Source organism: Astatotilapia calliptera, chromosome 15 (genome assembly GCF_964374335.1).
Source record: "Astatotilapia calliptera chromosome 15, fAstCal68.1, whole genome shotgun sequence".
NCBI lineage: Eukaryota > Metazoa > Chordata > Actinopteri > Cichliformes > Cichlidae > Astatotilapia > Astatotilapia calliptera.
The window spans coordinates 11,778,940-11,805,611 of NC_137436.1; the positions used below are offsets into that span (position 1 = coordinate 11,778,940).

Below are 26,672 nucleotides of genomic sequence, written 5' to 3' on the forward strand. Positions count from 1 at the left end.
GTCAAGATTTTCCCAGCCACGCCCAAATGACTTACACAGTACCGGCTTGTGTTTGTGCAGGAGAGATCAGACTTGTGTGGTTTTACCAGCTTCTTGCACTGTACCTTGACTAGAACACACAATAAATTATGTCCATTAACAGGTTGGTTAGGTTCCAGACATTCAAGCACTATATATACACACACTAATAAACATACGAAACTAATAAACAATATCGTTGTGCTTTATTAATGTAAATCTATAGGCAGTATTTACTAAAGGTTTTACTGTTTCAGAGATGCCTGAAAAAGCAAACAGTGTGTCTGCCTCTTTAAGAGTGACTTAAAGTAAAATGTGTGTAGTATCCATCCATCCATCCATCCTCATCCGCTTTGTCCGGGGCCGGGTCGCGGGGGCAGCAGCCTAAGCAAAGAGGCCCAGACCTCCCTCTCCCCAGCCACCTCCTCCAGCTTATCCGGGGGAATACCAAGGCGTTCCCAGGCCAGCCGAGAGATATAATCTCTCCAGCGTGTCCTGGGTCTGCCCCGGGGCCTCCTCCCGGTGGGACATGCCTGGAACACCTCATCCAGGAGGCGCCCAGGGGGCATCCTTGTCAGATGCCCGAACCACCTCAGCTGGCTCCTTTCGATGTGGAGCAGCTCTCTCATGTGTGTAGTAGATCTAGTCAATTTTTAAATGAGCTTGTGTGGATTATATGTTTAAACAAATATGTTAAAAATTTCAATATATTTACTTAGAGACAAGGCACAGAACACAAGAATAAAACAAAACGTTTAATATTAAAAAGTAATTAAAAGACAGTAAAACAGATTAGTGCATAAGTAGTGTAATCCCTGCATAACCTATATAAAATTAAATCTCTGTTAAAATGCTGTATTATTGCCTCCCTTTCAGGGGTCTGGATGAAAGCCTTCTGAAAACCAGCCAAAGTTTAACAGTTCAGTCAGACTACAAATAATTGAAGAATAATTCAGCCTTTCTTCAGCTACAGCAGATATTTTATTGAGTTTTATCTCTTTTCTGAAACTGGAAAAAAATATTTCTCAAAGTCACAGTTTAAAAAAAACAAAAAACATCAGACACAAATTAGACAAATCCCCTTGGGGCTGCAACAGGAAGCGTATCCGACAAAAAACAAAACATTTAAAAAAAAAAAAATTGCCAAATCAAGCATCCGCTGTGGTGACACTTTGTGAATGTGGGAGGAGTCAAAATTAGCTTTAATAGCAAATCCCTCACATGATGAGACTGAGCCAGCTTAAAAACCAAAAAGTGTCTTCAGCTGCTATGTCTTTTTAAATATTCTTTTGAATGGGTTGTTGCGGTCATGGCGTTTGGCCCTGCCAATTTTGAAGAGAGCATCCTGCACGCCCTCATCGGTTTTCTGAACGTTGGTCTGGATGGAGTCCAGCATGTTGCCCTGCTCCTCTACCAGCACGGCGATGTCCAGGAATATCTCATGGATGCCCTTGATGCGTCTCTCCAGGTCCAGCAGCTCCTGGTGACGTTTCTCAACCTGGAAGAGAGCTGAACGTGCCGTTCTGCCTTCAGTCACCACGTTATTGCTGAAGATGTTCCACTGACCTTTCTCAATCATCTCCTCCACCTCCTCTCCCGTCACCTCACACCCAACTATCTCCATTTGCCTCTGGATCTGGGCTTTGCAGCTTTCACGGTGGCTCATCTCGGCCTCATTGTAATCAAACATCGCATCGCGAAAGCCATTACTGAGGCAGGCGTACTGGGTTCTGGCGATACGCGTCACAGCAGAATTGGCACCATGTTTTTCTTCTAGCTTGCACGCCATGCCATCCATGTCACGCAGGCGTGCTAGAACATTCTCAGCCCGCATCTTTATGTCAGCTCCAATAGAGTCCCTTTTAATAGTAGAGGTGCCATGGAACATGCAGGAGCTCTGCTCACGAAGCCTTTTAACCTCCAGGCGGATGAGCTGGATGTCTTTATGGATCCCTTCTGCCTGGGAAAAGATTTCTGCCAGAGCAGGGCTGTTGTCCAGGTCGACTTTGCTGAGGGACTTGGAGAGAGTGGAGTCTGCATTCTCCACTGGCTCCACAGGGCCGCCGGAGACTTCCTGCAGGTGGCTCAGTCTGTCCCTCATGGCTGATCTGGAGATCAAGTGAAGGTTATAGAGGTCAAGATGATTTTCTATTCACTTAACAAACATTAGTAAAGCTAATTCATTCAAGTAGGTGAACCATTTATGTTTGAATTTAAACACACTTGGCACCTTGCTTGCTTCTCATATCTGATGAAAATAGTTTTCCTTCTTCCTTCAAGTATAATCCACCCACCACCAATCACTGGCCTAACAGGTTATCCAAAGAGTAGTCAACAATGTTCCTTTTCACCAAAGAGAGATTCATTTTGACTTTAAAAACCGAGCTTTAGATTCTGCATATAAGTTAGAGTTATATCTTGGATAAACAGCCTAAATATTTCTAATGCATAAAGTACACTTGTGATAGCATTAAGAGGCATTTCAGTCGTTGGCGCTACACAACAAATATATGGTTCCAACGCTATAAAATCTAAGAAAAACCCCAAATGTTTTAGAAGAAATGATAACTTAGACATATCTGATCTTTTCTTACATCTCATACAAATTACTGCCTCCTGTGCTCAGTATCTATCACCATGTAATTTCATAAGTTACCCATACTTTCTGTCAAACCACAAAATCCCACTGTTACCATTTCATATGCAACAAGGTCAAATAATCATGCGCACAGTGACAAGATTAAAGGAAAGATCCTCACCCGTTTGCTCTTTATCTCTACAAATCAAACTTTGGCCATCATCTGAAGTCTACTAATCCGGACTGTGAGCACAAAAAACAGTCCCACGTGTTACCAGTGCTGCAGGCTGTGAGGTAAAAACTGAAAATCTGCTGTGCTTTTTGTCAGGGTGCACAATTGTGACACTCAGTCACAGTCATGTGACTTTAGGAATGAAGACAGATCAGTTCAACCTTGACCTGCACCACAGGAGCGTCAGTTGTGTAGGACAGCTTTGTAAACATAAACTTGGACCTAGACTTTAAATCAACACACCAGACTTTCTCTGTTCCCACACACAATCTGGTGAATCACCGGTTGATTCACCATCAGCAGCTTTTCTCCTGGCCCCTGATCCTCTGAGTCTCTGTCACAATGAGATTTCCCATCAGTTACAAATCCCAAATTATCAAAAGAAATAAAATGGTTCTGGATCAGACATGGGTACGAGAAATTTAGATAATGCGCAGTTTAAACCGCTCTTTTTAAATTACTTTTTTAAAATTTTGATTGTAATATTTAATTAATTAAATGGCTGGAAAATAAAATGATGCCACGGCTCATCTGCACGGCCACCAGGGGAGGGCAGCCTACACTATGAGAGTAGGCAGAACAAGGTCTGTGCAGTTTGTGTGTTAGCCACACCCAAATGACTTCCACAACTACATGCACAAACAAGTTTGGATTTTAGTAGCTTCTTCTTCTTTTTTTAAATTCTTCTGACTACTACACACTTAGTTATGCCCCTTAGCAATTTAGTTAGGTTTAAATCAACCCCTGTATTTGGCGACGGTTTTACTATTTTGAGGAGGTCAAGTCTGCTGGAGGCATTTGTAGCACTGTCCTCATTTTTTGGCTCCAAAATCAACCACAACTAAGCACAGCTTAGGTGCTTGTTGATCACACATAGACAAACTATGTTTTCTTATCTGGATAGTTGATGTAGGAAGGGGTGTACGAGCATAGATAAGAACTTTAAAATTGGATGAACATTCCTGCTGTAAAATGCATATTAACTGTTTCTTATCTATAGTATATTTATTGCCATCTTTTGAACTATTATTGCACAACAAGGGCAAACCCGGTCTCACTGGAATTTCTATTAGATTAGACGCATTCTCTTTATATATAGATACATTAGTTTTCTTTAATATTCTGCCAAATCCCTTACTTGCAGTCTTTCGGACACACATCAAATTTGCACGATTGGTACATGACTTCAAGATAAAATCAGGGTTTAGGCTTCAATCATAGGGAACAGGAATGTCGCTAAACTTACCAGTTCAACTTAGGCCACCAACTATGGAACGCCAGGACTGCCATAATGAATTAATTAAATACACCATTAAATAATTAATTAAATGTGGCAATAATTAATTAAAATTGGAATTAATTAATTAAATAAATAGTTATGATATATGTAATTAATTAATTATTGACACATTTAATTAATTATTTATGTATTTCACATTTTAATTAATTATTGACACATTTAATTAATTAATTATTGACATATTTAATTAATTATTTATGTATTTCACATTTTAATTAATTATTGACACATTTAATTAATTATTGACACATTTAATTAATTATTGACACATTTAATTAATTATTTAATGATATATTTATTTATTTCATTTTGGCAGTCCTGACGCCTGGCTCTCATCATGAAATAATTTTATCTGTCAGCCTCACCCATCAAACTCAGGGGGCGGGGTTAACGCTGATCGAGTCAAAACCATTGCTTTGGCCTGGTGGCCATTGTTTCTAGCACACAACAACCGGCATGTGGAAGCTAACAGAACTGAGCTTTGAAAAACCCTGTTTGTGTGTTACCAAATACCGTTTTAATATTTTTTTAGCCGAGAATGTAGTGGTTTAATCTTCATGTGTCTGGTCGGTTTGTCAAGATACAGCCTCTTTGCAAAAGTGTTTCGATGATTTCGGAGATGTCGTCCCAGTCTCACGGCAAAGCGTGGGATAGACCCGCTCGCCTCGCAAGCAATCCCACCGACAAAGCGCAGGCCCCGGTACACAGCTGTAGTAACCCCCGCTGACTTCTTTTACTGAGGTTATATTTATCGGTGTTTTATTTCCTGATGTTCTTATGTGTCCTACGTGTTTCAGTCGCCAATTCTGAATTATAACTAACATTAAAAACATGTTGTGGTGGGGCGTGGTCTGCGGGGCCGTGCGGACGCACCTGCACGGCATCCGCAATCACGCCCGCCGTGTTAAAACACGGGGACTCAGGGGTTGGTGGTGGTGTGGTGTGATGTGAATCAAATAAAGTTGGCTCTGAACGTCGCTCTGTGGTCCCGCCGTGCCTTATTCATGCCACATTGGTGCCGAAACCCAGGAGGCGGCATGGCGGGTACCTACCAGAGCCAGGAAAGGAAAGAGCTGGCCGAGATGGTGGCCGAAATAGCGGCCACCCAGCGGAAGCAGGCGGCGGAGGTGCGTCGCCAACAGGAGGAGCTGCGGCAGGAGAGCGAACGCCACCTGGGGAAGATGGCAGAGCTGGCAGCGCTGCTCTGGGCCTGGGCGCCACCCCCACAAGTGTGTCTCGAGGACAGTGGAGGAGCCGTGTGGGTCACCTCGGCAGCCGGAGGTGGTGGACGAGCCACGCGGGGGTCCGAGCCTGCCGGAGGAGGAGGAGGAGCAGCAGCCGGGTGAAGGGCTGCTCCTGCCGGGAGCGGTGGAGGAGCCGCTCCAATCGGAGGCCGAGGACGAGGCGGGCGAGGGTCTACACCTGCCGGAGGCAGAGGAGTCGCTCCACCCGGAGGGGGGCGAGGGGCGGTGCCTGCTGGGGGCGGAGGCGCAGTGCGGGGAGCCGCTCCAAACGGGAGTGGCGGAGGCGGTGGCGGAGCAGCTGTGCGGGGAGACGGAGGTCCCTGCTCCAGGGCAGCCTGTGCAGCCGGAGTTGGAGGCAGAGGAGCGGGACAGCCCCGCTAGGCCGGGGATCGGCGGGCTGGCTAGTCCAGCCTCGCTGCCACCAGTCGATTCTGCGCGCCTGGCGTCTGCCCAGCCGCCTGTGTGCAGGAGCACACGGCCATGCCGGTGGGGCCGTGTCCGCTTGCTACGCGGCCGACCTCCGGACCAGCTTCGTCGTTGCCGCTGGATGCGCGGGCGGCCACCAGAACGGACGCTTCCCCGTCGCTTGGTCGGGGGCTGGGGCGCCGATGTGTAGGGGCCGAGTCTCGCCCCAGGTCGCGGGGGGGAGTAGGTTTGGCCGGATCACTCCCCGGCCTCAATCGGGCGATGGGGGTATGTGGTGGGGCGTGGTCTGCGGGGCCGTGCGGACGCACCTGCACGGCATCCGCAATCACGCCCGCCGTGTTAAAACACGGGGACTCAGGGGTTGGTGGTGGTGTGGTGTGATGTGAATCAAATAAAGTTGGCTCTGAACGTCGCTCTGTGGTCCCGCCGTGCCTTATTCATGCCACAATGTTTAAGGAGGAGAGAGAGCAAATCTGTTTAACATCTGATCTTTGGGTTTTTGTTCAGTAATCAGCGTGACCTGTGTATAAACACATAAAAGAGATAACGTTGGTGTTTCCGTCATGTAGTAACTGCTGGCTTTAACTGTACAAAGGTTGTTCGACACTATGAAACACATACAGACTTCATGATGTTCGGCTAATATTTTTATTGTGAATATTAATCATGCTGACCTCGCTCTGTACACCACGCAGCGAGGTCAGCATATCCACGATATCCTCAGCTCCATGAGTTTCCCAGCTGACTATCTAACTGCCAACTATTCCAGAGACGTGAAAATATACAGCATAAAGAAAAGTGTAAGAGACTCAGCAGCAGATTAGAATTACAGTTATACATTTAATAAATCACCAAATGAATCCAAGAAACGAGCAAACCTGTTCCGACAATTTGAATTTGTATTCCCTCAGCTGCAGACTCGCTGCTGTTTAAATGTTTGAAAAGGAAGATTAGATATAAACAAACGTCAAACATAGACTCAGTCTGCCTTCACATTTGATATGAGGCCAGCACGTATAGTGGCCTCAGCAGGCTATTACTGAAATACACGTGCTATATCATAAACTATGATATAAACAGGGAGGTCCTATTAACATGTTTAGTTTTAAAGGACACCTTCCTGCCTTTAGTCTCATTCATGAGCAGTATTCGTTTTTTTCTAACATCCAGAAGTCTGCACAATGTGTTTCATAGTTTGTAACAAGCCTTTGACAGGTAAACATAACATGACCGAAAAAGCAAAAAAAAAAGAGAGAGAGAGAGAGAGTGTTGATATAAGAAGAGAAAATTCTCTCAATTATGGAGACAGGCAAATGGTTCATTTATGTTTGATGTGTGTTTATTCCTCCTTAAATATCGTCGGTGAAGTTCGCCATGCACGTCAGATTTTCCTGCGCATTTTTATACCTCTGCCAACAGAGAGAGAAAAAAAATCACATTCTAACAGACAGCTGGTGCTTAGAATACAGTTGAATAACTATTAAAAAACAGATGATATTTAGATGATAGTTCAGTCTAACACATGTGCCAGTGAACCATTAAACGTCTGTGAAACTATGCAGTTATGAAACGTAACTTTAACCTCAGCCAAACCGATTTGCTCAGTTGTAAATAAAACAGCGAAGTAAACGTGACCCGACAGACAGAACCTGAGTGAATGAAGTCCAGCGTTTAACCACTGAGAGCTAAAACTCAGCTGAGGTTTGAAAGCTGTGTGCCGGTGATTGGACATCAGCCGCTGATGAAGCTGTTCGCCTATAAAGTGCTCTGTAAGGAAACGAGCTCCAGCAGCTCTGCGCTCGGGGAAAACACTATATTTACTTATCTTGTGCAGAAAAATGCGCTGACATTGCTTTATATCGAGCACCGGCTGCCCAGTTAAACTGTGACTATCACCAGGTAACGTAGGCGTGTTTCTTGAATTAGCAGCAGGTGTTAAACAGCTGACAGATGAGGAGGAGGATGCATGCAGGTAAACTGAGGGTCTGCTGAGCTGATCGCTGGTTTCGTGAGAAAAATGTCAGCTCGTTCTTTATGTTACAGAAGCACAGAGACACAAGACCAGGCGGAAAGAGACGATCGTTTGGTGAAAATGAGAATCTGCGAATGCAACATGTGGAACACGGAGAGTGGAATATGTAAACAAACCGGTTAATGTACCCCCTCGGTGCGCTCTGCATGCTAACTGTTAGCAGAGCTAGTGAAATCTCTGAAAACATCTGAGCACTTTTGCAAGCATGTTCTATGTTGACAACCTGACCAGACATACGGCGCGACATTCGCGGCTAAAACACTGTTAAAAGTGTAGCTGGTGACAGAAAAACGGGGTATTTTAAAACTACACCACCACCATTGCTGCCTGTGATTTGATCTGCATTCTGGGATAACTGGCTGCCCCAAGTCTACACAAGCAATCGATTATCTAGGATCGACCTGTTTTGACTTACTTTGCACGGCAACCAATCAAATGTTAGAGAAGCTGCATGGGCAGCGTTAACCCCGCCCCCTGAGTTTGATGGGTGAGGCTGACAGATAAAATTATTTCATGACGAGAGCCAGGCGCCGGGACTGCCAAAATGAAATAAATAAATATATCATTAAATAATTAATTAAATGTGTCAATAATTAATTAAATGTGTCAATAATTAATTAAAATGTGAAATACATAAATAATTAATTAAATGTGTCAATAATTAATTAATTAAATGTGTCAATAATTAATTAAAATGTGAAATACATAAATAATTAATTAAATGTGTCAATAATTAATTAATTACATGTGTCATAACTATTTATTTAATTAATTAATTCCAATTTTAATTAATTATTGACACATTTAATTAATTATTTAATGGTGTATTTAATTAATTCATTATGGCAGTCCTGGCGTTCCATACCAACCCACGCTGTGTATAGAAGCCTGATTTATCACGTGCTGTTAAATGAAGAGTGCCAGCTCTGGTTTAGGAGTATATTGACACGCGTTTGCTGATAAGGAACCTGGTTTTAAAGTATTCTAATACGACATATGAATTGAGGCAATGATTATTAATACTGATTGTTTGGCCTCCTGTGAATAGGTATGTTTGAGTGAGTGAAACGTTGATTCTTAATGAGCCTGAGACTAAATATAGTTTTACTCACTTACATTATTGCATTGGGTTGGATGGATATGTTAACTTACCGACTGAGGTGTATTTTGAACCCAATGACCTAACTCCTCTCAGGGTCTTCAGCACGTGAACTCGCGTAGTCGCGAGCATTCGCTTCTTGTTAGGCTGCTGCTTTCAAGTGTACCCCGGATTTTCAAATGAAAAAATATGACTTTAAAATGCTGGTTTAATAACAGCATCTAGACTTGCAAGAAATGTAGCATTTATTGTCTTATTCAAACAGTCTTTCATATTACCAGTGACTTTGGAGGAAGGAAACAAATGCGTTTACACACGTTATTAGATAATCAAAATATTGCGGAGGCATATACACACTAACAACAAGGTATCCATTTGTCACTCCTAAACGCAATGTGTTGTCTTAAAAGACCTTTCTTTCTATGGGAATTGCCCATTTGTGGGTGGGAGGATGGGGGAATGGGGGGGAAACAAAGCACACCGACCGCTAGTTTTTCATCTTTCCGACTGCTCGTGAAGACAGCGCACCTCCATCAGCACCCTGTTGCAACCTCAACTTTCTTTTTGTTCCTTTCAAGGAACCGGGCTAATCACCGCCGCCAGAGACGAAAGGAGAAGAAACACTTTTTAGTCCTGTTTATTTTTTTAAACATAAAACTACAATGAAGTTGGCGCTTATTCGCAGTGCTTACATGAGTCTCCGGGCACATCAGGTCCGTCCGGGTAGCAGATTCACCGGGTTTTCGCGAAGATGCCTACCGATAGGCATTACCAGCAGTCGATTGAGCCTCCGAGCGGCAAGTGCTACCTCCAGCACCGGCACCAACCCGAAGTTAACCGGTAACTTTGGGGTACAATCTCAGAAGGGGGATGAGTCTGATTACGACAACCATGTGAGGTAAAATAACAACAGCAGCAACAACAATGTAGAGTAAAAGTCTGATTGTGGTGTGTCGTGACAAATTGTTTTAACGGCTAGCTAAAAAAACGAAGTTCGTTGGAGGGATGGTTATCTACGTGACAAAGGTAGTAAGCATTTCCGGTCTCACCGGCGTTTTGGCCCCTGGCTAGTAGCCAGTTCTGCACGTGTCCCCGGGTTAGGGTGTCAGAGACACCAGCCAGCTGATGCAACCCTTTTCTGTTGTTGCTAAACATGCGACACATGAGGAACCGAGTAAAAACACGCAGGCGTGGATGACTGATGCTAACTAGTTTTGCTGCTAACATTTAAATGCAATCAGATCTATAACACTTGTATTGAGTGTGAAGAAAATTAGCAAAAAGGATTTATTCAGTTAAAGTTTAACTTTAAAGTTTTGGACTTTTAACGTATTTGTAAACATTTTTCCCCGCCCGCATATTGCCGCATGCGCACTGAAAACGACCATGGGTTGTTCCATACCACAAATTCTGGTATCAATCCGATACCAAGTAAATGTAGGGCCAATATTGCATATACCAATACTGATACCGATACATTTAACTTTTAAAGGCATCTTATGTAGGGGAGAGCAGTGGTCAACAATTTATTAATGTTGATCCAATACCAATATAAGCTCTGGTTTCGATACTATTGATATTTGGATTACTACTACTCTACTCCACAGAGCCTGATGCATAATTCATTAGGAAAATTCCTGCAAATAGACAAAAAGTGATGGCTTGATAGGTCCTAAGCAATACTTATCTCACATATTTCACAAGCTAGTCTGTGAATTAAAGTAAACACAGCACCTGACTGCTTCCCACCTTCTCATCAGCTCCATAGTTTGCTGCAGACATTGCTTGAAAATTTAGTTACACCATGTGCTGCTTTCAGTGTTTCAGCACATGTATGTGTACTATCTGTACTTTCTCAGTGTTCATGTGTTCGATTGTTCGTTCTCTTCTGAGCCGCCTCCTCGCATTTCATCTGATTTCTTGTTGCATTGCACTGAATTCTCAAAGCCACTGTAGTTATAAACCCCCCATAGTTATGCTGCTTCTTTACCTTGCAGCATTCAGCACCTTGAGATGGTTTTTGTTGTGAATTGGTGCTATATAAATGAACATATTTGAACTTAATTATGTATTATCTACTTTCCTGATGGGGGTGTTTTATCCTGCGTGTACCCATTAATAGGTTAATGGGTATTTCTAACCAGGTTGTCTTCTCTTGTAGGAAAGTGGTTCAGAGCACCAGAGAAGCAATTGTGACTCTGCAGAAAAGAAACCCAGCAATTCAACCCTTGTTAGCCATTCTACAGGTACTGTAAGGGAATACTGTTAAAGAACAAAAAAATGAGTGCAAATACACCGTCTTATTTTGTAGTAAGCAGTCTTACGGTAAGTGTTGTTAATGCTTAGAAAAAGCGTAGCCTAAACATTTGATGCTAGAAGTCTCCTAATTTGCTTTAATCTTCTCCTGACCTTGAGGGTATCTGTTTCTACTGAAGTTTCATCTTAGCTTTTCCATATTATCAGGGTTCTGTGCGTTGTTTCAGTGTGCTCATTTTATCTCAAAGGCAGGTGAAGACGACAGCATGCTGGAGATCAATAAGAAAATGGCAGTAAAGGTAATCCACGCCACCACTTCTCCTTTTTCTGACTTCTCTTCTTCAGCTTGGCCATTTTGTTATTTTGTAATGTCTACAAAAGATCTCCTATCTCCTCGTCCGCAGATTGGTTTGAACATCACTCAGATTTGTCTGGTAAAGGAGTGCAGTGAAGATGATGTAAGTCGATGTGACTCACAAGTTAATTTTCCCCTTAATAGAGAACTCTTCCTCCCCCCTCAAAGTTTAGTAAGTCACTACATGATTACCGTTCTCATGTTTGTGCAGCATGTGATTATGGTGCCTGTGTGTTCAGGTCTTCAGTATTTCCAGTTTATTCTTCATTTATCATCTAAGTTTATCATCAGGTTTTATCCTACCTAGTGATATTTTCCAGCATTATGTAACTGAGATTTGGGGAACCTTCTTGGCTCTTCATTCAGCTGGAGCCTGCCGCTTGAACCATGTAGACAGAAGGAATTCATGGGAATAGCTTAGACATTTGACCTGACAGTGGATGATCTATGTGTGCCATGCCTGGCCTTAGGAGAACTCAGCTGCTCTACTTTTACACATTATCTCGTCCCCCTTTCTCCTGTTTTTCACCTCCTCAGGGATTTCCACTACCACTTTCCCTGTGCTCATTAGGTAGTGCTGCTTTGTTAGATTTTGAAGGTGCATGTGCTGTTTGTTTCTCTCTTGACTTTTTTGTAGACTACCACATAAAGTACCTGATTGTATTTGGTATATCTTCAATATTTTCACACTTTTTTCCTATGCTATTTTTTCACTACATTTCTCAGATGTGTGTCACTGATTGTTATTTGTTCTCTTTATGTATGCATGTAGATTGTAGAGGAGTTGCTGAAGTTGAATGATGACCCCAAAGTGCATGGTATCTATCTTCACCTCCCCCCAGCTTCAATCACCAGTCGGGTCCTCAACACCTTAAAACCCGAGAAGGACATCGAAGGGTAAAAACCTGCAGGGGCATAAATATTCAGTCATTTATTTTATAAGTTCTATAAATGTAAAAATGTATGTAAGGTTGTTATTCCAATTTAAAATAAATGAATTAACTCACTGTGCGTGTCCTATTGACCCAAATCAGAAAGGACTGCTCACAATTAAGACGTTTGTGCCCAGTGTGTTGAGTGATGAGAAAATTAGCAGGGGACCCTTCTTAATCACAATAAATTGATCAGATCTGGTTCAGTTAAGGATAGATTATCCAGAGGAAAAGTATATATGTTCCTGATGATTAATGGAAAACTTTTTTAACCTAATCCTGATGAAAACTATATATCCTCATATGTTACTTGCTAGTACTGTGCTGTGTCTTTAACATTTATTATGTGTGATTGTGTTATCCATTGCACTTTATTAGTCTGTTACGGCCTGTAAAACTGGATGGTTAAATAAAAAAATGAAATTTTTATGTTTTTCTCTTGTTGCAGCATATCAGACTTGAATATGGGCCGTCTGATACGAGGAGACCTGAGTAAAGGCTTTGTACCTCCTTTAGCTAGTGCTGTTTTGGATCTGCTGGAGAACCATGGTGAGTTTCTGCTGAAGGAAACTGAAGGTTTTCCTCTCTTTACACAGTGTTCACACAGGAAACATGTCAGAAGTGAGACGTTAAGTCTCCTGTGAGATTTTAATTTTAAAACTGAGTTGATACTTTAGAAACCAATTATATGCCTGACTTTCTGCCATCCTTAACTGCATTGTGCAGGTTTATGCCCCTTGTGCCAGAAATAGAGTAGGAGCATATTTTTAGCCAGTGAGAAAAATCATCACTTTTGAGAAAGTCAGTGTTCTGATTAAGTGCATTTGTATTGGTGTGTGTAACCAATCGACTGTATAAAATTACAGTTTATATAAACAGTTGACCCAAAAGTGTCAGAGTGAATGAAAAAGAAATTAAATGCAGCCAGTGTGCTTGAAATATTTTCACATTTCTGTTCAGTTCAATTGAATTTTATTTTTACAGCGCCAAATCACAACAACAGTCGCCTCAAGGCGCTTTATATTGTAAGAAAAGTGTCTGGACTTCTTTAAGTTTCCTTGAAGATGTTTCACCTCTTATTCCAGAAGCTAAACTAAGACTGAGAACCTTCACAGACATATATTTACATCATAAGGTAGACCCTACAATATTACATACAGAGAAAAACCTAATAATCATATGACCCTTTATGAGCAAGCACCTTGGTGACAGTGGAAAGGAAAAACTTGCTTTTAACAGGAAGAAACCTCCAGTAGAACCAGCCTCAGGGAGGAGCGGCCATCTGCTGCGACTGGTTGGGGTGAGAGAATGAGGACAGAGATTTATAACAAGTATGATATAATGCAGAGAGGTCTCAAAGTGATTCTCACTGTGCTCTGACTGGACGATATATAAACACTAGAAATTAAATTAGATATACTAATAAATGTGACAGATGTTTCTCTTTTTTAAATTTACTGTAAAATACATCAGTATCCTTTACTGTTAACTACTGAGATCTGATACCTAACAGGAAAAGATACCATTGCTGTGGTTATTGTAAAGACAACTGTGACTTTAGAAAATATCTTCCAATTTATTATTTAAAAAAATACAATGAAAACATGAGCAAGAAAAATATCAACAAATATGTGAACACGTAATGTACTTGAGTCCAAATGACTATATTATAAAAAGGTGAAGGAAAGACATTGAATTTGGTAAGATTTGACCATATTTCTGGGATGTTTCTTTTTAATTTAAAATGCTGGTAATTTACTGAACAGGGGATCTGTGCATATGAGATACAGACTTAGATCATTTTGGTTGAAGGCACACTTCAGGGTTTAGATATTTTCAGTACTTCTGATATAACTACTAAAGATTTCCAAGCTCTTTAATAAAAACGTTGAACATTTCTGTGTAGAATGTTATAAGCTAAAGGTACATTTAAAAAAAAAAAAATCTGGTTTAAGATTTTTTAGATTGTTATTTTTTTATATTTTGCCTTTATTTAATAGTTTGGCTTCAGATATATTTAAATGGGGAGCCTGACAGGGAGTCCATGGACAGACTCGGCTGCTGGGAGCATTTCCACTCGTGAATGATCATTTTAAACATCCCTACAGATACTCCTTTGGAAGGAAAAACTGTGTTGCTGGTTGGTGGAGAGGGTCCCCTTCAGCTGGCTGTGCAGTGCCTGATTGAACGAAGTGGAATGGTCACTCTGAAGAGTCACTGGAGCTCCAAAAGCCTGCAGGCACAGGTGTGACAGGGTGTACTCACATTAGATGATCTGCATTGTGCCTTAGAAGCTACCTATGTCAAAATCACTGTCCTAAGTAATGAATTAATGTATAAGGAGTGCCAGCTCCTTAATCAGAAGTTAACCAGAAGTTGTTCCAATGAATCCTTAAAATGCATAAAAAATTTTTCTCCAAAACAGAGAGGGAGAGCTTGAGAGAGAAGAGTTGTAGACTAAGGCCCACTGCGGGTGAGGGTGTCCAATTTAAGAACCAGTTCAGTTTACTAAACATTCAGTATGTACAATTGTGGTTTGAAGTTTGTATACACACATGGGTTTAAATCTCATGTCGGGCTTGTGTAGTGTTAGTTGCTGGCCACACAGAGACAGTATTCTCATTTTACAGCAGCTCACTGGAGCAGTTTTGCTAATGGGAAGATGCTGAAAGACATTTTTCTGCAGAGGTTCTTTTAGGTCATTAATATTTCATTATTTTAATTATCATTTTAATTTCTTCTTCTTTAATAATTCTCCATTTTCCCAGGTTATGCAGGCTGATGCTGTGGTCCTGCTAGATGTTGGAAATATGTATGTTCCACCCACCTGGATTAGACCAGGGGCTGCTATCATTTACTGTAAGCCAGCTCTGGAGAAAGGTATTGCATTATATGTTGTGTTTCCAATTAACTTGTGCTATAATGAACATGAAATGATTTTAAAGCCCTCCATTGCAGAGACACTTTTTAAAGTTATTGTTTAAAAATGAATAGAAATCAGTGAAACTGCAGTTTCAGATGCACTGGTTTGCTTCCACTATCACATGCTTTTTGTTGTTGTATGGATTTGTGTACTTATTGTGTTCATTAATCCTGTTGTCGTTTGTTTTAGATGAAAATGCTTTTGGATTGTCTTCAAAATCTGGATTAGAAAGCCTCACAGCAGCTTACAGAACACAGGTATATATATTCCCATGTGACTCCTCTCTTTGGCTTACTATATTCTTCCTTACTTATTCGTTAGCTTTCTCTGTCCTTCTCTTTTCTTTTCTTTTTTGTCCATTAGAATGTTGTCCGGAGTTGCAGTCGGTGGCTCAAGGGTCAGGAATACAGACCCTGGCATCTGCGCAGCCTCAAACTGCAGCCCTTAACTCCTGTACCAAGGTATAGACCACTGTGTGGTGAACACTGGAATTTAACTTCATTAATCTTACCCGGATTCTTGTATACCTCATTTTAATGCTATTTGAATAAGATGTGGTGCGTAGAGCCATTATCCATATAGTCTATATGTTTTCTCTGTCAGTGATTTAGAGATATCCAGAGCTCAGATACCAAAACCAGTAGATCAGCTGGCTGAAGAGATTGGTTTGCTACCAGAAGAGCTAGAAGCCTATGGGAGGAGCAAAGCTAAGGTTCGACTCTCTGTGTTGGAACGCCTCCAGTCACAGCCTAATGGCAAATATATTCTGGTTGCCGGGTGAGTGACTGACCAAATCCTCTCTTATTCTTTCTCCTGCTTCATAATAATAATAATAATAATAATAATAATAATAATAATAATAATAATAATAATAATAATAATAATAATAATAATAATAATAATAATAATAAAGTTTATTTGAATAGTACAAAATTACCATTACAAAGAAAATACATAGGTCCTAGTATAGAACCCTGAGGGACTCCACAGTACAGGGTCATATTGTGCACACCAGAAAAAGTGATATTTGAAAATCTTCTGTATTCTCTCTTTGTTCAGTATAACTCCCACCCCACTGGGCGAAGGTAAAAGCACAGTGACTGTTGGTCTGGTCCAGGCGTTGTCCGCCCATCTTAGGCTCAACTCTTTTGCCTGTCTCCGTCAGCCATCCCAGGGACCAACTTTTGGAGTTAAAGGTCAGCAATGAATACTTGGGTCTTTATGCTAACTGTACTTGGCTTATCTTCTCTGAAAGATATGCTGTCATCTCTCTGTGCTCCTTTGCATTCCTTCATCTGGATACTTTTTTTTTTTTACTTTACTGTTGGTCATTCCAAACTATTTTCTCCAAAAACAATGAGTGTTTTCTCTAAAATCCTGTTTTGTAAGAAAACGTTGATAGAATAGTGTATTTTCACATTGGAACCAATGTTTAATGTTTCAAATTGTGAATATTTCTACTGAATACATTCAGTGACATTTGGACAAGTTTAGCTATCTTTGTCAGTGTGAGGTCAGCTCTACATTTTGTTCTCGGGTGGAGCAGTTCATTTAAAGTCCAACACTCAGCACTGTTTCTTTGTGTGTCCTCGTCCTGTTGCCTGCCTCTCACAGTGTTTCCTCTCCTCCTTTGCCTAGGGGGAGCTGCAGGAGGTGGGTATGCCCAGGTCATCCCTATGGAGGAGGTAAGACACACAGACAGGCTCAGAGTGTTCCCTAGCAGGACAAACGCAGGCTTCAAAGACCTGAGGCATGCAAAGACTCACAGTAGTTTGCACAAAAAGACACACAAGCATACATTCATGACCCCAGAGCTGTGACTACAAGCACAGTCCATAAAGACACACAGAACGAGGGGTTAAGCCCCAGCCTTGTAGGCTACAATAAGGCCAACTACTTTTCTCATTCTCTCAATTCACCCTTTTTCTTTACGCCTCCTTCTTTTAGGCGCACTAAAAAAAAAAAAATTTGTATGTCTTGAGATCAAAGGGCTTGTGTCAAACTGTGAGAAAATGTGTCATAATATATTTAAAGACTCAAGGGACAAAATCCAAGCCATGAGAAGATTGCTTTAGTTGAACCCACATTTATCATCTGCTACCAAATGCTGTGGGTGCAGCCCACTGACCCCCATTGTTAGCGGGTTTTTTCTCCCTAGGGGCCATTCAATCAATCTTACAGAGTGTACACTTCTGCAGTAGCATGTTGATGTCTCGCCTGTAATCCTTTCATCTCTCACTGGGTTCTTTTTTTTTTTTCTGCTATTTTTTAAAATCTTCTCAGTTCAACCTTCATTTGACTGGTGACATTCATGCCATCACAGCTGCCAATAACCTGGTGGCAGCAGCCATCGATGCCAGGATGCTCCACGAAGCGACGCAGTCAGACAAGGTGGCTGTGCGAAAAGATATCATACAGCAACTCTAGTTTAAAAAATGCGTGTGTAATATAATGACAGTATGGATTCCTTTTGCTCTCAGTCATGTTTGCGATTTGCTGTAGATTTATTGTAGTCGGTGACTGTAAATTATTCTGTGGTAACTTTTTAAGTATTTGATTTATTTCTGTAATCCTGCTTTTCATGCACATAATGCTATCTCGTTATCTAAATTCCAGCTTAACAAAAGTCCTTTCCTCCTGTAAGGACCGGTTAAATGTACTTTAAATAATAGTATTGTTTTTCTTGTTTTCTTTACCACCAAGGCCCTTTTCAATAGATTAGTCCCTTCTGTGAATGGAGTCAGAAAATTCTCACCCATCCAGATCTCCAGGCTGCAAGTAAGTTTAAATACTACAGCTCCATAATCACACGTGATGTCCATGATCACACGTGAACTAACTAACTAAGGGTTGTGACTGGGGTGTTCATGAAAAGTTGTCGTCGTTGTTGTTGTTTTTTGTCCACTAGGGGGCCTCTGTGAATCCATCTTAAATTTTCAATCTTACCCTTCACATTGGCTGCTTTACCAAACATTTCTTTATGCCAGATAAAACTCCTTGTTTGTAGAAGAAAGAGTAATTCAGTCTTCATGTAATGCTGATGAAGAATGTCTAATATTTAGTCCTAACAGATAAAATATGCATGGCAGATGTTACTGATCCAGGAGATGAAGGTTTGAACATGTGTACAGTTTATGTCCTGTTGCAGGAAAGTCCAGGTTTAGAGAAAAAGACTATGAAATTAGCCTTAATTGATGAAGGGAGAGATAAAGATTTTTAAAAGGCTTTTTTTTAAGCAGAAAACTCCAACTAAACCTGATCTTGACAGTGAGTTAATAATTTCCTGGTTATTTAGTCTGGATTTGTTTCCTATACATGAATGATACCTCCCACCTATTACGGTGGACATAGCAGGCTTCTTTCATGTTAAATAAAATCTAAACAACATCAGAAACATGTGGAACAAAATCTTGTTGTCTGTCTCAATTTCCAGCGCCTTGGCATCAGGAAAACAGATCCTGCATCACTCACACCTGAAGAAATCAACGCGTTCGTACGTCTTGATCTTGACCCCTCAAAAATCACCTGGCAGAGAGGTATCTTTATAAACAGACACATTCTCTGTGTGTGCTTTTTTTTTAAGGGGGGGTTGTAACTGTACCGCAAGCATGGCTGATTCAAGCTGTTTTCACACTAACTGTGTCGGGAGACTCAAACAGAGATGTTGTCCAACTCAAATGCAGCACCCAGCAGGAGAAATACTCCTTAGGCAAGAATTTTAGGCGAAGATACCGCCTGTGTAGAGCTGCGTATGCACCAGACAATTACCAGCAGCTTTTTTTTTCCACATGAGCACAGTTTAATCAGTTAGACTAAAATGGAACTTTTAATGTCTCTCTCTAACTAAGCTGGATCTTTGTGTTCTCGCATATAATGGGAAACATCTTAACACTGAGCAATTACGCTTAAATGTATAATGGGATAACTGAGTTAGCACTGGTTCAAATCTTCTGGTCAGCTGGGGCTTTTCTGTGTGATGCTTACATGTTGACAAAGACATGTATGTTAGGTCAATTGGTGGCTCTGAATTAAAGATAAATGTGAGCTATTTAAAGTGTATGAAATAAAAGTGCTGCATGCATGTGTGGTTAAGCATGGCTTGTATTTTTAAATAGTTTTTAAGTGCTCATTAAGAGTAGAAAAACAACTGTTACATGTAAATTTTGCAGCTTTATCTACAACTGCATTAGGTTTGTCACTCAGAAAAAGTATTGCTTTACATTACTTGGCTGCTCCAAGGAGAAAGTCATTTGTTGCGCTACTTTTTACATTACCTATGCACAAATTGGTAATATGGCCTAAGATGCATAATTACCAGCAAGCGGTCCCACACCACATATCACTGTGCTAATGAGGGGCACTTCACAGTGATGCTACTGTCCTAAGTCCAAATGCTCATCAGTGCAGTTGTTACCTGTTGGACATCAGGTTGTGGCTTCTTGTCCAGGCTTGGCATACATTCAGCTTAAATCTGCCTGTGCAGATCCTTGGTACAAGTTGTCATGTTAGCATCAGTTGTTTCTGGCCTGTCCCTGCTAATAAACTGAAAATAGCTGATGTGCAGGAAAAAAGGAAAATTTGATTGATTCATTTATTTTTTTTTACATTTATAACAGAAATGGGCAACTGGTTCAGGGGGTTGGGAAGCTCATCTTGTAACCGGAAGGTTACCGGTTTGATCCCCTGCTCTGTCTGTCTTGGTCGTTGTGTCCTTGGGCAAGACACTTCACCTACTGGCTACTGGTGTTGGCCAGAGGGGCCGATGGGGCGATATGGCAGCCTCGCTTCTGTCAGTCTGCCCCAGGGCAGCTGTGGCTACAACTGTAGCTGCCTCCACCAGTGTGTGAATGTGAGAGTGAATGAATAGTGGCATTGTAAAACGCTTTGAGGGTCTCGAAAAGCGCTATATAAATGCAATCTATTATTATTATTATTATTATTATTATTATTATTATTATTACTATTAAAAGTGCTAAGTGTATGTAATACAGGTAATGGCATAAGTAACATAATTCTTTGCTAAGCAGCATTATTGCGATTACTGAATCTCCGATAGTGTTGTTGCAGAGAAAAACGTAATTACAGGAACATGTTACTAAACCCTACACCGATCTCCAAATGCTTATGCAGTCAAGTGGTTTTTATAGCAGCGGCGGTGTAAAGCACGCAATCTTAATCTGGCCAAATGTGAACAACACCGCAGCAGAGATGCCTTATATTTCAAACTGGTGCAAAGGGGCTGCTTCAGAACACCAGTCTGATTGTCTGCGGTCGGATGTACTCGCAGTCAAAAAGCAATATCATGACTATCACACAAATCTAATTATCATAAAAAATGTCTGACAAACATCTCATGCTCTGCAATGTAAGTGTCTTATTGGGCCGTTCCTGAGGAATGTCACATGCAGTCTTGAAATAGAAGGTAATTTCCTTTCTTATATAATGAATACAAAACTGGCTTCATATTAAATTAATGTAAAGTGTCAGACCATCAGTCACAAGATTATAAACGTGGGTACGGTAGCTGTGGAATTAGTTACAGCAGTGATAGCTGGGTTCGTTTAAAGTTGCCTGTGAGACAGCCGGCCAGGTGTTGCTTTGACCGACGTGGTATTTTACTCTGTCGGCTTCGGGGTCACTCATCATAAACAAACTCTGGAGATTAAAAACAGGTTCAGCACCCAGTGTGACTTTGTTTCATGTGTTCACGGGACTTATTCTTGCTTAACTTTTTTCCTAAACTTGTTTTTTTTAATGGACACACTTTCCTTTTTTCATGAAAGGGAATGTTCTTTCATTCTACAAAACCAACACAGGAATAATGTCTCCTAAAATGATTTCCTGGCTGAGCGCAGTGAATTTCTAACCGCATTATCAGAAAGTAGCCTTAAGTGCTGAGTGAGGAAACCTTCATTAGCTAATCCATTTTAAGATAAACACATGTTATGGGGTAGTATTTATAAACGTGTAAAGATGAATTTTTACAGTGTGTCAGGCTAACGCTGTAAAAACATACATTTTCCTTGTGGCTCAGGTATCAGATCAATTAATCACAGTTTATGGGCTCTTACAGTCACGTAGTCCTGTTGTTGTTTTTTTGTGTGTTTTCTTTAAAGAAAAGTGCTTTTTAATCTAATCTAACATGAAATTAATCAGAAATGTGAATAATGTTTTTCTGTGGCATATTGTTTCACATAAGGCAACTGCACCATGTCAAAAGGTGAATGTTTCATGGTCAGAGTTATAGATTATATAACAAGGTTTGCCCAAAAAAAATGTTTCTTTTTGTCTTTTTTTTTCCAGTTGTTGATACAAATGACCGTTTTTTGAGGAAGATCACCGTCGGACAGGCAAGCTCTGAGAAAGGACAGATCAGAGAGGTATGGCATTATAGTGGAATAAAAGTGGAAAAGCATTCCATTTACCTAACAAACAATTTTGGGAAGTTGGAAAATTAAAGTGATTTAGCTTTAGTCTTTGTTAAATTGGTACAGTGTGTTATCACAACCTGCCTGACGAGGCTGTAATGGACGTGTTTATTAAGACTTTTGACGTCTACAAGAATGTGAGCCAACTTTTTTCAAGGGTTTTTATTGTAATGCCTATACTGTTTTCCTTACCTCCAGCTTATTCCCTCCATACAACAATACTAAAATAGACTAACAAATAAAAGCTCTACTAAAATTAAACTGAGCTGAGCAAATCCACTCTCAAAACAAAATGAGACCAAATTAAAACAAGAGTAACAATGTAAAATATGTTGAATATACTAAAGTATAATAACTGTGGTATGAATCACTCAGGCTGTGAAAATTATGATTCTTTAAAATAACAAACAAACCATGTTGCATACTTTTCACCCTGGATTTGTGTAATTTGTTCATTTAAACAGAAAACTTCACATGAACTTACTTTATAATGAAGAACAATGGTGCAGCAGTTTATTTACATTGTAAAGATGTAGCTGGTGGGGCGTCGTCAAAGGAGCTTGCAAAGAAAAGCGTCTGGATTTCTTTAAGTTACTTGAAGACGTTTCACCTCTCATCCGAGAAGCTTCTTCAGTTCTAAGGTCAAATGGTGGAGAGTCCCAGATTTAAACCTAGTGGGAGTAACCCCCCACAGAGGGACAAAAGGACCCCCTGATGATCCTCTAATTGCCTGAGCCAAGGTGTGAAACTGGGTGTGGGTCCCAATCAGCCAGAGTTTTGGGTGAGTTCATTGTGAAACCTGGCCCCACCTTATCATGCGAATTCCTGAGATCAGATGGCCCAGGATGTGAGTGGGCGTTAAGGCGTCTGGGAAGGGATCTCAAAAATGGATTATAGATGGCAGAGAGTTGGTGTCGTAAACCCCCGCCTCTGTTCAAAGATGGTCGCTCACAGTGGACATAGATGGCTTCTTTCACTCCTCTTTCAAACCATCTGTCCTCTCTGTCCAAAATGTGAACATTGGCATCCTCGAAAGAGTGTCCTTTTTTTTTTTTAGATCCCTTCCCAGACGCCTTAACGCCCACTCACATCCTGGGCCATCTGATCTCAGGAATTCGCATGATAAGGTGGGGCCAGGTTTCACAATGAACTCACCCGAAACTCTGGCTGATTGGGACCCACACCCAGTTTCACACCTTGGCTCAGGCGATTAGAGGATCATCAGGGGGTCCTTTTGTCCCTCTGTGGGGGGTTACTCCCACTAGGTTTATATCTGGGACTCTCCACCATTTGACCTTAGAACTGAAGAAGCTTCTCGGATGAGAGGTGAAACGTCTTCAAGTAACTTAAAGAAGTCCAGACGCTTTTCTTTGCAAGCTCCTTTGACTACGATGACCTGGATGACTGAGAACCTTCACAGACCTGGTGGAGCGTCATATTACTATTAACATGGCCTGGCCTCGGATATCTCTGTTTTATTTTTTGCTTTTTAATATAGCAAAACCATGACTAAAATCTTTCTCATGCATGTCCACTCTGATACACTCCCCTCTGCACATGCTCCTCTGTTCATGATACAGCCCAGATGTAATCAGCCCCCTCCACCACCACCATACATCTGTAGTAATGGCAGCTAAATGAAATTCTCTAAATAAACATTTCACGTCAGTGGGAAGCTAGCAGGCCTAAGTGAAAGCAAATGTTTAGAGAATCCACACTCACACACGTACACACCTAGAATAGTCTCTAAGCTAGTTCACCATATGGTTATATTTATGATCATTGGTAAATCCATTCTGTTTCCACTGCCCTGCACTTTCTCCAGTGCTGGTTATACTATAGCCCCTCGGGTTATTATCAGTGGGAGTAGGAATAGAATTCTTATATTCCTTGAGGGATTATTGTGGGTTTTATGCTTTTTTTTTTTCTAACCTTACTTACTCATGTTTTCTTGTTCTCTCCATCCTTTTTTTGTTAAACATAAATCATGACAGAAACTCGTATCAAAACAAGTTAAACATGTTTATAGGTTTTTTTAAAGTTTTCTTCATCAAATTAGCTGATCCGAAACTAGGCCATGTTCATAGGACTTTATTCTCTTTCTCATGTGATAAGCCTGGTGACTGCCGTTTTGAAGAAAGTTGCCAGTTTTCTTCCCACGCTGTGCAAAACATTTTATTCACTTAAAGCTTTTATTCTTGAGTCTGAGAAAGATAAATTAGATTGTAAAGGCTTAAGCTTACTATTTTGCATTCTAGCTCCAAACAAACTCATCCATTAAACTTTACTGCAGGTAAAACATTTGTTTTCAGCTCTCCGCTAGCAAGTGTATAAAAGAACTGCTGAAACTACAGTCCTGGTTTATGTCGCAAGTGATTTTTCTTTTCTCACACCCCAGACTGGGTTTGACATTGCAGTGGCCAGTGAGATCATGGCCATCCTGGCCTTGGCTGACAGCCTCGGGGACATGAAGAACAGGCTGGCACGCATGGTGGTGGGGACCAGCCGCTCTGGACAGCCTATCACAGCAGAGGACCTCGTATGTATTTAGTGTTGTAATCTCATTTGTAAGTGTGGAAGTATTATTGCTGTCTAACTCAGAGAATTTTAGACCAAAAATATGGATTTTTTAAAAATTTGTTCTGAAAAAAGTTGTTTTTGTGCTTAAGACTGTAAAGAAGAGTTATAGAAAGATAATGGTTTTAGTCCTTATCAAGCTATCTTTGATTTATTTAAGTGATACGAAACATCTTCAAATCTTAATTTGAGAAATTAACTGTATATAGTGGAAGAAAAACACTTGTAGTGTAGAAAGTGGAAGTTTTTTTTCACTCTGGAGCATTCAGCTGTGAGTTAGTACAATGCTCCAATCTTCCCAGGAGTGAATGTCCCAGCTAATTCACCATGAAGTCCGACCGTGTAATGGTCAGAGAACACAAGCAGAAAACCCGAGTGTTAATCTCAGACTTCACAGGCCTCGGTTAACATGTTAAATGTTAAAGGTCGTGAAATTAGTTACAAAAAAGGACTGAACAGGTGTGGCTCTTTTGGAATTGTTGCCAAGAGAAAGCCTGTATTCTCAGAATCAACTTTCTGAAATTTCCTTACTTGGATGATTGAGCTTGCATCAACCAACCAAACCAACACAGCATATCAGCACAAAAACATCATACCAAGTGGCAAGCACGGTAATAGAGGGAGGATTTGGGCAACCGTGAACTCTTCTGTATACCAAAGTATTCTAGAGTCAAATGTGAGGCCATTTATCCAACAGTTAAAGCTTGGTCAAAGCTGGGTCATGCGACATGTCAATGATCCCAAGCACAGGAAAACTTTAAGTTTTAGCGACCCATATTAGATTCTTCAGGCTCTGGTTTCCCACACATGACTGTGATGTTTCAGAGCTGTAGAGGAGGAACCTCCATAAAGTTGCATTAGCATTTCTGATATGCCAGGATGTGAAAACACAACCACACATCAATGCCTGCCCAGTGGAAATATGCTGTGTGTGTGTGTGTGTGTGTGTGTGTGTGTGTGTGTGTGTGTGTGTCCACGTTGCTGACAGAGCATTTTGTGCAAAGCAAGATTTACTTGCATGCAGGACGGAAACTTGCAAATGGACTGTAAAAACATTTATCATCCAAAGTGGACAGCTGTTTGACTATACTTTACATTATCAGTTGTTTGTATTAACGAGCTCAAAGTTTTGTCTGAATCTTGATAACCTGCTCTGTTTTCCAGCCAGCACCCTTATTTTTCTCTCTTCCTCTCCGTCAGGGTGTGAGTGGGGCTCTGGCGGTGTTAATGAAAGATGCTATCAAGCCCACGCTGATGCAGACCCTTGAGGTGAGACCTGTGCACAGCCCCTCTTAAATAGTCGTTATCCCGCTCAGCTGAGCAGCTTCTGATGAATATCTTATGGAATAAATGGGTTTGCTCCGCTGCTGCCGGAGAAAGCGTTCCGCTGAGATCCTTAAAGAAAGGATGATGGATTGGCTTTTTTCCTCCCAGGGCTCTTTATCTTAATGGCAGTTTAGCTCGGTGGACAGGTGAAGCTCTCGGCCAGGGGATCCGCCTGATCCAGTTTCATGCAGCTGTGCTAGGGAAACACTTTAATTTGGTTGTGATGATGATAACAAAACTCTGCTTCTCACAACATCTGGCTTTTATTAGGCGTTTGAGATTTTACCTTAAGAAGAATTAGACATGTGATACCACAAGGATATTTCTTCCATGTGGACAGAAAGCACATACGCACCAACATATTTGTGACACTACGCCCAAATCTTGTCCTTGCAGCCAACATGATTAGTCAAACTCTATGGGAAGCTGGGGCACTTTTAAAATTGAATACACCCAACATGAAGGATGCATATTTTTGGTTTTCCCAAGTTTATTTGTGCATTTTTAGAAGTTGTGATTAAAGTCCAAAGCAAGGATTCAGTTTTGGATGATGACATCACAGAGAATAAAAGAGTAAAACTTTAATGTCTCTGCTTTTTTTTTTTTTAATCCAGTAAACACTGATGATTATCTCTAGTGTACTCCTGTTTTTGATATTATTATTATTTATATATATTTCTCTTTTTTTCCTATGAGCAAGCACTTGGTGACAGTGGGAAGGGAAAAACTCCCTTTTACCAGGAAGAATCCCCAGGCAAAACCAGGCTCAGGAATGGGCACCCATCTGCTGCAAATGGGTGGTGTTGAGGGAATGCACAGAGAGACTCTCTGCTGGACAGGCTTCCATTAAACCCAATCCTAATATATGTTTGTTAAACAGGATTGTATACAAGTGGAACATTGGCGTTTATGCATTTTTAATAAGTTCTCACCAACGTTTGGACAA

At 41.0% G+C, this 26,672-nt stretch overlaps 2 protein-coding genes across 5 annotated transcripts in view; one reads left to right on the forward strand and one right to left on the reverse strand.

Annotated features, from left to right (window-relative positions):
• Positions 1-760: 760 nt before the first annotated feature.
• LOC113037388 (syntaxin-11-like) lies at positions 761-9,762 on the reverse strand. Of its 4 annotated transcripts, none has more exons than XM_080290094.1 (2): positions 9,622-9,762; positions 761-2,126 (listed from the first exon to the last, which is right to left on the reverse strand). In XM_080290094.1, exon 2 carries the CDS (start codon positions 2,117-2,119, stop codon positions 1,286-1,288), a length of 834 nt encoding a protein of 277 aa, XP_080146220.1. In that variant the 5' UTR covers positions 2,120-2,126; positions 9,622-9,762; the 3' UTR covers positions 761-1,285. The 4 variants fall into 4 exon arrangements, with proteins under 4 accessions (XP_080146220.1, XP_026050183.1, XP_080146221.1 ...); XM_026194398.2 differs by lacking the exon at positions 9,622-9,762 and adding an exon at positions 8,983-9,118; XM_080290095.1 differs by lacking the exon at positions 9,622-9,762 and adding an exon at positions 4,075-4,096.
• mthfd1l (methylenetetrahydrofolate dehydrogenase (NADP+ dependent) 1 like) overlaps positions 9,383-26,672 on the forward strand; it is a 43,602-nt gene continuing 26,312 nt past the window's right edge. Inside the window, exons 1-19 of the mRNA XM_026194393.2 lie at positions 9,383-9,827; positions 11,091-11,175; positions 11,434-11,484; positions 11,590-11,643; positions 12,313-12,437; positions 12,921-13,021; positions 14,581-14,717; positions 15,241-15,352; positions 15,585-15,652; positions 15,759-15,856; positions 15,999-16,172; positions 16,455-16,591; positions 17,034-17,080; positions 17,679-17,786; positions 18,099-18,173; positions 18,829-18,931; positions 21,699-21,775; positions 24,222-24,362; positions 25,601-25,669. Of these exons, the coding sequence (XP_026050178.1) occupies positions 9,592-9,827; positions 11,091-11,175; positions 11,434-11,484; positions 11,590-11,643; positions 12,313-12,437; positions 12,921-13,021; positions 14,581-14,717; positions 15,241-15,352; positions 15,585-15,652; positions 15,759-15,856; positions 15,999-16,172; positions 16,455-16,591; positions 17,034-17,080; positions 17,679-17,786; positions 18,099-18,173; positions 18,829-18,931; positions 21,699-21,775; positions 24,222-24,362; positions 25,601-25,669 (1,998 nt within the window). The 5' untranslated portion in view covers positions 9,383-9,591. The remainder of the gene's footprint in view (positions 9,828-11,090; positions 11,176-11,433; positions 11,485-11,589; positions 11,644-12,312; positions 12,438-12,920; positions 13,022-14,580; positions 14,718-15,240; positions 15,353-15,584; positions 15,653-15,758; positions 15,857-15,998; positions 16,173-16,454; positions 16,592-17,033; positions 17,081-17,678; positions 17,787-18,098; positions 18,174-18,828; positions 18,932-21,698; positions 21,776-24,221; positions 24,363-25,600; positions 25,670-26,672) is intronic.

Excerpts from the sequence above, each read along its gene's own strand:
- LOC113037388 (XM_080290094.1), bottom strand. The coding sequence starts at position 2,119 with ATGAGGGACAGACTGAGCCACCTGCAGGAAGTCTCCGGCGGCCCTGTG.